A 12,980-nucleotide genomic window follows, 5' to 3' on the forward strand; every position below is an offset into this window, starting at 1 on the left:
TCATATATGCACATTCTTGAAACATGGTTGAGACTGTGTCAAGGTTGCCTTTTAGAGCAAGTCAAAGGATAGTGTTTTCTCTATCATGGTGATTCCCTAAATAATCATTTAATTTAGTCTAGAGCAGGAGTTGGTGAACTTTTTCTATAAAGGGCCAGATAGTAGATATTTTAGGCTTTGTAGGTCCCAGTTTCTATTACAATCACTGAACTGTGGTTGTAGCACAGATGTAGGTGTAGACAACATGTAAATAAGTCAACCTGGCTGCGTTCCAATAGAACTTTAGTTATAAAACAAGCGATGGGCCAGATTTGGCTCATGAGCCATAGTTTGGTGATGGTCTATTTTGGGTAGCCTCCTTGAGAAATTGTGTCTTCTGTTTTTAGGTTCTGATGCTTATAGATGCCAGCTTTGGGTTTGAAATGGAAACGTTCGAGTTCCTAAACATCTGTCAAGTACATGGCTTTCCTAAAATTATGGGCGTTCTCACTCACCTAGATTCCTTTAAGTATAATAAGCAACTGAAGAAGACAAAGAAGCGACTAAAACACAGGTTCTGGACAGAAGTCTACCCGGTAGGAAGCGAATTAGTTATTGAATACTAACACTCTAATCCTTTAAAAATAGAATGAGTGGGAGAGATTAACAAACATCTTTACAGGATCACCTCCTTAGTTTCCTTATTATATCTGTTCATAGTCCCTAGAATATTTCCTTGAGATAGTCTTTATTCCGGACCTCTTGATGTGTCTCATTTGTCTCTGCATCCCCCAGGACCAGGCAGTGTCTGGCTCTAAGTATTTTGGATTTGTGATTTAATAGAATTTGTCCAAAGTTTTTCCTTGTTACAGGACCAGGAACTATAGCGCACACATACTGCCTCTCCTTCCTCTCCCCCATACTACTGTGTTGTGTCCCATCGGTCATAAAATATTTTCTGTGCCCAGGAGCCTCACTGTTCCTTATATATCCATACTCCAGATAGATGCCACTGCTTGACTTGAAACTAAATATATTTGCAGTTCTGTTCATACAAAGCCCTAAAAAGATGAGTCCTGAAAGAAGCCAGAGAAGTTCTGGAAGCATTGGCATAGTGGGTCACTAGAAGTCTCCCTTTCTTAGGATTGCTTCTTATTTAAAGACCTTTATTTTGGTGCAGTGTTGACAAGAATTTCATTGAAATTTAACTTTTTGTTTTTCTTAATATTTAGGGTGCCAAGCTATTTTACCTTTCTGGAATGGTACACGGAGAATATCAAAACCAAGAAATTCACAATCTGGGCCGTTTTATAACAGTTATGAAGTTTAGGCCTCTTACATGGCAGACTTCTCACCCTTATATCCTGGCAGACAGGTAAAAAGTGAATGCAAACTTTTTCTTCCTGACCCATATGTTTCAAAGCTAAAAAGTTTGGAAAAGAACAATAATAGAGCTTATTTTGTCTTATTATTGAATAGTGGTGAGAGAACTATACTTGATGGAAAATATCTACTTTTTTTGTATCATTACTTAAAGATGCTGTGGCTTCAGGAGTAAAGTATGAAATGTTTAGAAAAATGTGAGGATTCTGAAGCATTTAAGGCTACAGGATGTGGGCCCCATCCTGCTTTTTTATCCTTAATTTTCAGTGATGCTGCCTTTGGACCGTGGTACTCCAGTCACTCAGATGTGCCCTGTGCTTTCCTTCCTCTATGCTTTTTTCATATATTTTGTCAGCCTGGAAAACCCTTTCTCCACCTGCCAAAATCCAAGCCACACTAAAAAATCCAGGTCAAAGCTTAATCTTCTTCCATAAATGATTTTTCTGGATATGTTCTCTACTTTTCCTCAACTCCAGGCCCATGTTGTTTCCCATTTTTGGTGTCTTGCTTGTGGAATGTGTATCCTGTAGAGCCTGAGAGAGATGCAGTCATGTGTTTTTCCTTTGCCCCTGGTAGATGGTGAACTCTGCTCCCTGATTTCTGTATTTTCTGTACTTTTCTAAACAATATGTGTAGTGGATTACTGAATGTGATAAATCACTGAAATGTGAAGAGAGGAACAAGAACTATGACATTTATTTCTGCCATATAATTGGGTTTTATTTTTCTAGGATGGAAGATTTGACAAACCCAGAAGATATTCGAACAAATATCAAGTGTGACCGAAAGGTGTCTCTTTATGGTTATCTAAGAGGAGGACACTTGAAAAATAAAAGCCAAATTCACATACCAGGTATCCTTTTGTTGTAAAATATACTATATTTGTAAAACTCTTGGGATGACTTCATTTCTCAGGAAAACTGAAAAATGGCCAAACAAGATAGAGCCATCTTCCTGGAGGTTTTAAGAGTTAACTCAGCTCTGCATTGGCCACCCAAGGTGTTGAGTTGACCAAATTTCCTCTGCTCTGATGGTGTTTAGCTAAAGAGATACAGTGCTAGTGTCAAACCGTGCCCTTGTTGTGGTTGAAGCCTTCCGACTGTGGGCCATTTCTGCCACCAGTGACTTGTCAGCTGAAGCTGTCTTCCTGTGTCTGCCTTCCAGGTGTAGGAGATTTTGCTGTGAGTGACGTCAGTTTCCTCCCAGACCCCTGTGCCCTTCCTGAACAGCAAAAGAAGCGCTGTTTAAATGAGAAGGAGAAGTTGGTGTATGCACCTTTCTCTGGAGTTGGTGGTGTGCTGTATGACAAAGATGCGGTCTATGTCGACCTTGGGGGCAGCCATGGCTTCCAGGAATCGGTGAGAGGGAAGTCACGGGAAGTTATGTAGTCACCTTTTATTTACTGAAGCTTTTTATCTTTAGTCACATTTATGATAAAGGCCACAGTGCATATTGTAAATGTTCAATATACTTAAATTGCACCAAGCAGAAAGTAAAAGTCACATCCTCCATACTTTCCTGCTGCCGAGACACACAGGGGATCCCATGTCCCCAGTGTGAGCTTTGGAAGCAGTTTGGTGCCTGTACTTCCCATTTCTCATCATATAAAATCAATATGTTTTCTAGCTCTCTTTGGTCATTCTCTTTTTTTTTTCTGTTTTTCTCTAAACATATACATATTTATTTAGATTATATATCTAAATTATTATATATTATTTGCAGATACCATATATATGGTATTTGTGTGTGTGTTAGAAATAGTATTTGTTATATGGGATCCAACTGTAAATGCTTTTGCAACTTTTTGAGGGCATCTAAGAATATGTGAATCTGTTTTTCCCCTGTTAGTATTCATAGAACTGCTTCAGTTTTTTCATAGCTGTGTAGTATTTCATTGTATAGATAAACTTTGTTTACTGAACCAATCCTTGGAGGGCTATGGGGCTCAGTCCCAGTTTCCCCTGGTTTGAGCAAGTACTATAGTGAGTGCCTTCGCATATGCAGCTTTGCCCACTGGGAGGGGTCTTTTTATGCAGTAAATTCCTTGAAGTGCAATTTTTGTATCAAAGGTAACAGATTTTTAAAAAATATAGACTCCAGATTTTTATTTCTTTGACTGTTCTGAAATGGGATTTTTCTGTAAATGCTTTCTGTAGTATTGGCAACACAGTATTTAGGTTATCAGACTGTATACTCCATGCACTTTGGAAAAGTTTAATGAGGACAAGAGATCAATTTTAGGCCTTGTAAGACTTCTTCTTTTTCTTCGTCTTTTTTTTTTTTTTTGAGGCAGTAAGAAAGGTTCTCAGGAACTGTGTTTAAGGTAATTTTGAGAAACTGATTGAAACCAGTGTATTTTTCTTCAGAATCCTTGTGCATTCCTCACTTTCCCTTTCTTGGTGACCTTGACAGGAGGAGGTGAGGCCCACCCATGAACTGGTCCAGAGTCTCATTTCCACCCATTCCACTATTGATGCCAAGATGGCTTCAAGTAGAGTGACACTGTTTTCTGATTCCAAACCACTGGTGTCAGAGGATATAGATAATCAAGGGTAAGTGTGCTGTTTTTGTGTTCTTAAAAAAAAAATTATATTACATAAGGTTATATCATACATCATTCTGCCATCATAAAACGTTTTGGTGGGATTCATTCCAGGTGGTTTGGTTTTGCTTTTTGCTTTGTACATGCTTGTATTTCTGAGGGCTCTTTACTTATGTGACATTACATGGAAGTATTTTCTTGAAATCATATGAAGGATTCAGTTTTTTAACAAACTCAGAATATTCCTTAAATTTCACAAAACCTTTTCCATAGGTTGCTTTTGTTTCTTAGGAGTCCTGAGGCCACTTGGCTTTATTTTAACGGCCAAAATAACAAGCAGAGTCAGGGAGCTTTTTCAGGTTGCTGTCCAGAAGCCACATACCTTGTCTCTAAAATTTTTACTTAGATTGTGTTGCAATATCTCCTGTGGCTTAATTTCCACTAATATAGGGCTTATGTGAATTATTATCAGTCTGGGTTGGGAATTTGTATATTTATACATAGTGGATATTTTGGTTTTATTGTAGTGGTTTACGACTGCCAATAAAAATTAGTCTGAAAATGATTGAGATCATCTAATGTATCATTTATTATAAGTATGTACAAAAGCAGGAAAAATTTTTTGGAAAAAAATCGTCTGCTGCCCTCTAACTAGCAGATGGTATAGCATGGTAATTAAGTGCAGTGGGCCTACTAGTTTGAGGAAATCAATTAATTTCCTAATATCTCACAGGAGTTGTGATGATTAAACACAATAGTGCACATAAGCTACTTATCATGGTGCCTGACAGTTAAGAAGTATCACTAAAATATCCCTGTTATTATGATCATTATTATTAGCTCTTTTCATTTTTGAGCATTCCTGTAATTATCCTTGTGTACATGGATATTCTAACATAGTTACAGTTATAATACAGGTAAAATTTTTATATCTATATTGTGAACATTTCCTTTTTCTATATAGTTTCTTATATATAGTCATCATTTTGTTATTATTGATGTGTTCAAACTTATCCATTCTCTTTTAGTACAATTTTTAGTATTTTTCTAATTGTTTTTTTTACAGTTTTATATAATACTGTTACATTAAATAGCTTGATAGTTTTTATTTCATCCCATATTTTTGGCATCTTGATGATTTTTCTTTATCAAGCATTGCATTGGTGATTTCAAAATGGGAATATTCTTAGTCAGTTATTCCTTCTCCATTCGTTAGCTGGCATTCTTTTTTTTTTTTTTTTTTTTTTTTTTGCAGTACGCGGGCCTCTCACTGTTGTGGCCTCTCCCGTTGCGGAGCACAGGCTCCGGACGCACAGGCTCAGCGGCCATGGCTCACGGGCCCAGCCGCTCCGCGGCATGTGGGATCTTCCCGGACCGGGGCACGAACCCGTGTCCCCTGCATCGGCAGGCGGACTCTCAACCACTGCGCCACCAGGGAAGCCCTGGCATTCTTTAACAAAGAGCTTTCACCCCTTTATTTTAGTATCACTGTTGACGAATGGAGTTTTAAAAAAATATTTGTTATTATCCCATTGCTATCACTAGTCTTTGTGATGCTTACATTGTCCCTTCAGTCTGTCTTCTGTGTCCTTTTGGTGTGTCCCTGTTAGTGCTTGAGCACTTTTTGCTTTCTGACAGCAGGATGTTCCAGGCTTATTTTGTACTTTCCCTGCCTTGGACCTGCAGTCAGCCATTTCTCTAAGGATCATGTGTTTCAAGCTTGGAACTAATGGGTCTTCTAAAAGATCTATTAAGCACTCACTTCCCTTTTGAGCAGTTTCTTTCTAAAATTAGACGTTTTTTAATAAAGGTTATCTCTTTATTTTCTCTATAAGTTCTTTTGTAGAGTGGTATTATGGAAATATGCATGAGTTTGCTTATTAACTATTCCAGTATTCATCACATCATTCTTTTATATGCTATGTCATTTAAAACCATTCCTTGACATTATTTTCTATTTCTTTGCATATTTATTGACTTGCAGATTAGCTGGTTGTTATACAAACGGAATTATTTTGCATTTTCTCTTTAATATAGGCTGTGGATGCCAAAAGAGGAAAAGCAGGTGGATTTAAAAACTGGCCGAGTGCGTCGGAAAGCCATTTTTGGAGATGAAGAAGATGATTCTGGAGATAGTGATGATGAAGATGATAAAGAAATGTCTGAAGGTGACAGGTTGGAAAATAGCTCTAGTGATGATGAAACAGAAGAGGGGGAAGATGCTGAAATGACTGGTAAACAGTATATGTCTGGTAAAGGTATCAAACGGCAAAAACTTGAGATGGAAGAAGACGTTGAGGTGGATTTGCCAGCGTTTGCTGACAGTGATGATGACCTTGAGAGAAGCTCAGTAGAAGAAGCAACAGAGGAAGCTGATGAAAGCATTGAAGAAGAGGATTCCACTGCAGAGGAAGAGAGGGATATTTTAGAATCAAAAGCTGTTAGAGAAGGTGGTAAGCCAGGACTGTTACAAACTAATGATCTGAGTGATAGTTTGAATCTGGAGAAGTCTTTGACAATGAAAAAAGCAACCCTCACCACTTCAGATTCAGGTCATTGCACAGCTGAAGAGGCATTTGCATCTGAAGATGAATCTGAAGAAAACTCTCTCAGTACAGAGGAGGAGGACTCAGAAAATGAAGAGGTTATTAGGGAAAAGTTTCCAAAGCCTTCTCAAGTGGTCAGTAGTCAGAAACTGGGGTCAGAGAACTTAACTGATGAGACCTGTGATATAGAAGACTTACTCAGAGAGGAAGAAGATTATAAGGAAGAAAATGACTATTCCACAGAAACTTCAGGTATGCTTAAATTTAATTTAACTGCCGTTACAAACTTGGCACTGAAAATGTTCTACAAATAGAATGTCTACCATTTGGGGTCTGCTGTTTTGGAGACTTTGTTAACTGTTCAAGTATTACACCTCATTAAAGGATTTCAGGATGAATGAGTGATGAGCTTGAAGCAGAGAGGACAGACAAACAGAATTAACTGATGTCTGTGTTGGTCCTTTCAGGTGCCCTCAAGTGGAAGGAAGACCTTTCCAGGAAGGCAGCTGAGGCCTTTCTGAGGCAGCAACAAACAACTCCAAACCTTCGAAAGCTCATTTATGGGACAGGTAAAGGAGCTCTGGTTCAGATCTAGAAACATTTTAGTTTCTTAGACTATTTTCTGAAAAGGAGATGAAGAAATTGGTTAGAGGATTTGGGTGGTACTTTTGATATCCATAAGATATTCCTGGGCGTCATAGTTTATATTTGGCAGATGTTTTTAATCATCAGCTCATGAGGACCGTAAATCAGTCGTACAAAGTAGATTTATGGGTTTGCCATAAAACTTTTGATAAGAATAGTCTTCATTATGTCATTTTGTACCCCCTGTAGAAAATCCTTCATGAATTTTTTTGTAGAATTTAGTACCAGAAAAATAATTCTGCCTGAAAAGGTGTTTTTTCCTCTCTGAGAATGAGTGCTCTGTATTACTCATTCTGTTTTTTCCTTTTGCCTTTCTCCTCTGATTTTATATTTTATTAAATTTGTCTATATGTTCTTTTTGGAAAGAGCTTGACTCAGTAATGCAGAAAATAAAGTGGTGAACCTGATATTGTGGTCCCTATTTACTGTATGGTTAGAACAAGGCCAAGGAGTATATGTGAGGTAGGAGCATAGAATCGGGGGTTGGTATTTACTGACTTCCATTCAGGTTTTGTCTAAGTACTCTTAGTGATTAGAGACTCAGCACTCTTCAAGAGAAACTCTTTATGATAATTGAAAGCTCTGTCTTTAAATGTCCCCTCCCTGCCCCATCCCCCAGTATTCTCCCTCCTCAGAGGACACTTTGCTGCTGCCTTGCAGGAGGGCAGATGTCCTCCAGAGCTGCTCAGCAGTAGTTCCACGGCCTTTCTGTGTCTGTGGCTGATGCGCTCAGGGGCACACACCATAGCTACTGCAAACAGAGACCTTCAGTCCCTAGTCCTCTAGTGGGTGGATTTATTCTCACTTTTCTATCATGGTGGTCTCTTTAGTGACAGAGGATAACAAAGAAGAAGATGGTGATACCAAGGAAGAGCTCGGAGGGTTGTTTCGTGTCAGCCAGTCTGCCAGCGAGTGTAAGCACAAGGCTGACTCTTTGGACTGCTCCAGATTTCATGTGGAGGTGCCCCATGATTGGGATTTAGAGGAGGTGAGGCTGAATATAAATAGTGTGTTTGACTTATGAGAAAATTAGGGAATATTTTTAAAAGATTATGTGATTTCAGTATTGCCTACCTGTTATTTGCTTCTTATTTTTTGTGTTTTTTTAACATCTTCATTGGAGTATAATTGCTTTACAATGGTGTGTTAGTTTTCAACTCTTAGTGTGAATAGTATTGTTAATCTTTATTTTGAAGCATTGCATGTAGGTTTTCATACATTTGAGATACTTTGTGTTTTATGACTAGGAGATACGTAGTATCCCTGAGTTAACATTTATAATTTCTACTATTTGTAAGCAAACAGGAATCCATGACACTGGTAAATTTTCTTCCCCCACTCATCACCCTCTAGTCACACTAGAGAATTCATTCAGTTCTTAAACTTGCCAGGTTTAATCCCATCATAGACCTCTTGTCTTCTGTTTTCTTTTCTGAAATGTTCTTCTGATCTTCCCAAGGCTGACTTCTTTTGATCATTCGGTTTAGCTGAAATGTCACTCCTCAGGGAGGCCCAATGACTATCATATTATGTATTTTAATTCACTGGGTAGCACTTGTGCACTTTACGAGATTTTTATGTAAGCATTTTTTGGGTAAAATTTAATACAGATTATAGAAAACCACATAAAAGTAATTGTTTAACTTAATGGATTACTAGGTGAGTACCTCTGTAACCACCATGTGTCCATCCTAGTCATAGGCCTATCCTCCCTGCAGAAGGAATCACGACTCTTACGGTAATCATTTCCTTCTTTTCTTTATAATTTCATCCTTCAAGTATGTATCAGTGAACACCAAAGTTTAGTTTTACCAGGTTATTTTTGTTTATTTTTCTCTATACCTTTTAAATCTCTCAATCTACAATATTCCCCTCCACCCATCTCTTTTTTCCTTACCTTTTCACTTGTTTAAGAAACCAAGTATTTGATGTGTAGAGTTTTTCATATTCTGGATTTCCTGGGCACATTGTATCCCTACGTGCGGTCTGTCAGACTTCACTCTTCTCTGTATGTCCTATAAATTGGTACAGAGCAATACCAATAGAATTGTCTATGGTGATGGGTAAAGAATTGTCTTATGTGGCTACTTGTGGCTGTTGAGCACCTTAAATGTGGCTAGTGAGACAGAAGAACTAAAATTTTAATTTTATTTAAGTTTTGTTTAATTTTAATTAGAATTTAAATAACCACATGTTGTAACTACCCTCTGGACAATGCATCTAGAAGTTTGATTAGATTTAGGTTTGAGGTTTTCGTTTTTTGTTTTCAGATTTTTTGGCAAGACTGCTTCCTAGGTGGTGGTGATTTTTCATTAGGAGGCACATAAAGTCATCTTGTGATGTTAGCTATTGATGCTCAATGCCTAGATCCATTCATTTGTTAAGGATGTAAAATGGTGATATTTTGTTCAAATTCCTCTTGTTAGCTGGAATACTTCTATAAAGAGAAACTTCTTATCTACTATTTGGTTACCCAGTTCCACATAAGCAGTATAAATGCTTGATTATTTTTATCAGTTTTCAGAACGATTCTCCAAAGGTGACTCTTTTTTTTTTTTAAGTTTTTTTTTTAACTCATGAATTTAAATGTAGTTGACGTGTTTCCTTTCACTGCACTTGTTATCCTTGCTGATGATCATATTTATCGCATCTGTGACCAGTGAGAGTCTCTTCAAATTGGCTCCTGAGTCCTTTTGACATGATCCTAGTAGTCCTTAGATTGCTTCATTGCTGTCTGATATGATAAGGTGTTCCAGTATCATCTTGTACATTTCTGATGCCAGACTTGGAAACAGCCATAAGAAGTCCTGATTTTTCTTAGTACAAAATGGTATTTCAACATCACAGTCTAGGTCTATGTATACTCATTGCTATGGGTTGGTCATTGTTTCTAGGCCTTTTCAGTGACCAGAGCTAGGAAAATTCATACATACATTTTCAATTCAGATTCAGGACTACAGGCTTCTTACTTAATCTCTTTTATCTCCTGTTTATATCTCTTGTTTTTCCACTGTAGAATTAGTTCCTGTTTGAACTTGAAGATGATTAAATTAGAAAATTGTGTAATTATTTGCTTTATCCCATTTATACATAGAAGTGTGAGAATAACATTACACATGTTTCTATTAATATGATTACTAAAAACAGTTAAAGTTTTTTCCTTTATTTAAAAAAAATATATATTTATTTTTTTGGCTGTGTGGGGTGTTAGTTTTGGCACGCGGGATCTTCGTTGCCGTGTGCGGTATCTTTTAGTTGCAGCATGCGGGATTTAGTTCCCTGACCAGGGATCAAACCCGGGCCCCCTGCATTGGGAGCACGGCGTCATAACTGCTGGACCACCAGGGAAGTCCCCTGAAGTTTTTTTCTTATATGTTCTCCCTTTTGTTTTTTCAAAAGTGGCTACACCATTTTGCATTCCCACCAGCAGTATATATAGCTTTTGAGTCCTCCACATTGGAATAACATCACCAACACTTGTTATTACCTGTTGTTGTTTTTCTTGTTTTTTATTGTTATAACCATTCTAGGAGGTGTGATGTAATATCTCATTGCAGTTTTGATTTGCCTTTTCCTGGTGGCTAATGATGTTAGACATCTTTTCATGTGCTTGTTTTCCATTTGTATATATTATTTGAAGAAATATCTATTCATACTATTTTCCCATTTTAAAAATTGGGTTATTTGTCTTTTTATCATTGAGTATGTATTCAGGATCCAAGTCCCTTATCAGGTATATGATTTGCAAATATTTTCTCCTATTCTGTAGGTTATCTTTTCTGTGCCCTTTGAAGCACGAAGTTTTAAATTTTGATGAAGTCCAATTTCTCTGTATTTTTGTTGTTGTTGGTATCATATCTAAGAAACCATTGCCAAATCCAAAATCATGAAGATTTACTTCTATGGTTTGTGTAAGGGTTTTATAATTTAGCTCTTACGTTTAGGTCTTGGATACACTTTGAGTTAATTTTTGTATTTGGTGTGAGATGAGTCCAACTTCATTCTTTTGCATGTGGATATCTAGTTGTCCTAGCACCTGTTGAAAAGTCTGTTCTTTCCCCTATTGCCTTGTCTTGGCACCCGGGGTGAAAATCACTTGACCGTAGATACATGGGTTTATTTATGGACTCTTAATTATATTCCATTGATCTATACATCTGTCCTTATGCTAGTACCATACTATTTTGATTACTATTGTTTTGTAATAAGTTTTGAAATCACGAAGTGTGAATCCTCCAACTTTGTTCTTTTTCAAGATTGTTTTGTCTTTTCTGGATCCCTTGGGTTTTCTATATTTTAGAATCAAAGAATTCTTTGCAGAATCTTCTGCAAAGAAACCAACTGGGATTCTGATAGGGATTGCACTGACTTGGGTAGTATTGAGACCTTAACAATACCAAGTCTTCTAATCTGTTAACATGGGATGCCTTTCCATTTATGTAGATCTTTCAAGAATGTTTTGTAGTTATCAGAGTATAAGCTTTGCACGTCTTTTGTTGGATTTATTCCTAGTATTCTTTTTGATGTGATTGTAAAAGGAACTGTTTTTTGAATTTCATTTTTGGATATTCATTCCTAGTGTATAGAAATAAAGTTTACTGTTGTATATATATATATATATATATATATATATGTATGTGTGTGTGTGTGTATATATATATATATATATATATATTTTTTTTTTTTTGCGGTACGCGGGCCTCTCACTGTTGTGGCCTCTCCCGTTGCGGAGCACAGCCTCCGGACGCGCAGGCTCAGCAGCCATGGCTCCCGGGCCCAGCCGCTCCGCGGCACGTGGGATCCTCCCGGACCAGGGCACAAACCCGTGTCCCCTGCATCGGCAGGCGGACTCTCAACCACTGCGCCACCAGGGAAGCCCTACTGTTGTATATTGATCTAGTATCTTGCAATCTTGCTGAAGTCATTTATTCTGATAGTTTTTCAGTAGATTCCTTAGGGTTTTCTATATACAAGATCATACCACCTGTGAATAGAGATAGTTTTTCTTTCTAAACTGGATGCCTTTTATTTTAATTTCTTGCCTAATGGCCCTGACTAGAACGCCTAGTACAATGTTGAATACAAGTGATGAGAGGAGACATCCTTGTCTTACTCCTGATCTTAAGGGGAAAGCTCTCAGTCTTTCACCATTAAGTGTGATGTTAACTGTGGGGGTTTTTATGGATGCCTCTTATCAGATTTAAGAAGTTCCCTTCTAAGTTTGTTGAGGGTTTTTATATTGGAGGGTCTATTTTTTAAAATTTATTTGGTCCCTGGTTCCCCTAAGTCAATTGTTAAGCTTCATGAAAGCAAGGATCTTTTGGAACAGTTTGCCATTCAGTGCCTGCAAAGCTTCTTGGCTCAGAGTAGATGTTCAGTAAATACTGAGTGATTATAGGCATGAAGGAATGAATAAATGAGCAGATTTGATTTTGCATCCATTGTAATCGTGCTAGCTTCAAGGCTACTTTTTGAGAGTGAGGTTGTATCTGAAAAATGTGAATCATGATCAAAATGTGATTGAAAGCCGGGACCCATGTGAAGATTTCTTTATATGTGCTTTTGAGCCCTTGGCAGTGACTGACATGTGCTGTCCTAAGTCAGGTTCCCCAGGAAGCAGTCTGAAATAGGAGTTGTGTACAAGTTTTAGCCTGTATTTGAGAGGTGCATCCAGCATCCACTACATGTGTGTACTGGATGATCTGGCAGATCTGGGACTGGGAGCCTCATCAATACTCTTTGTACTGTTGGGCTCATACAAGACATTTTGTCTTTGGCAGAGGAATTACGTTTTTAAACAGCCATGATAAGTCTGGATTAACGAATTAGTAAATATCTGTTTCTTTACTTATGAAGTTACTGGGCTGACGTTATTTTCCCTATCC

The 12,980-nt window shown here is 37.6% G+C and overlaps 1 protein-coding gene across 2 annotated transcripts in view; it reads left to right on the forward strand.

Annotated features, from left to right (window-relative positions):
* Positions 1 to 12,980, forward strand: part of BMS1 (BMS1 ribosome biogenesis factor) — a 46,160-nt gene that overhangs the window by 7,289 nt on the left and 25,891 nt on the right. For both annotated transcript variants that reach the window (XM_033412932.2, XM_033412933.2), the window contains exons 5-12: positions 387 to 575; positions 1,212 to 1,354; positions 2,094 to 2,215; positions 2,527 to 2,720; positions 3,775 to 3,914; positions 5,942 to 6,702; positions 6,918 to 7,019; positions 7,926 to 8,083. In XM_033412932.2, the coding sequence (XP_033268823.1) occupies positions 387 to 575; positions 1,212 to 1,354; positions 2,094 to 2,215; positions 2,527 to 2,720; positions 3,775 to 3,914; positions 5,942 to 6,702; positions 6,918 to 7,019; positions 7,926 to 8,083 (1,809 nt within the window). The remainder of the gene's footprint in view (positions 1 to 386; positions 576 to 1,211; positions 1,355 to 2,093; positions 2,216 to 2,526; positions 2,721 to 3,774; positions 3,915 to 5,941; positions 6,703 to 6,917; positions 7,020 to 7,925; positions 8,084 to 12,980) is intronic.

This window comes from Orcinus orca, chromosome 14 (assembly GCF_937001465.1).
Source record: "Orcinus orca chromosome 14, mOrcOrc1.1, whole genome shotgun sequence".
Lineage (NCBI taxonomy): Eukaryota > Metazoa > Chordata > Mammalia > Artiodactyla > Delphinidae > Orcinus > Orcinus orca.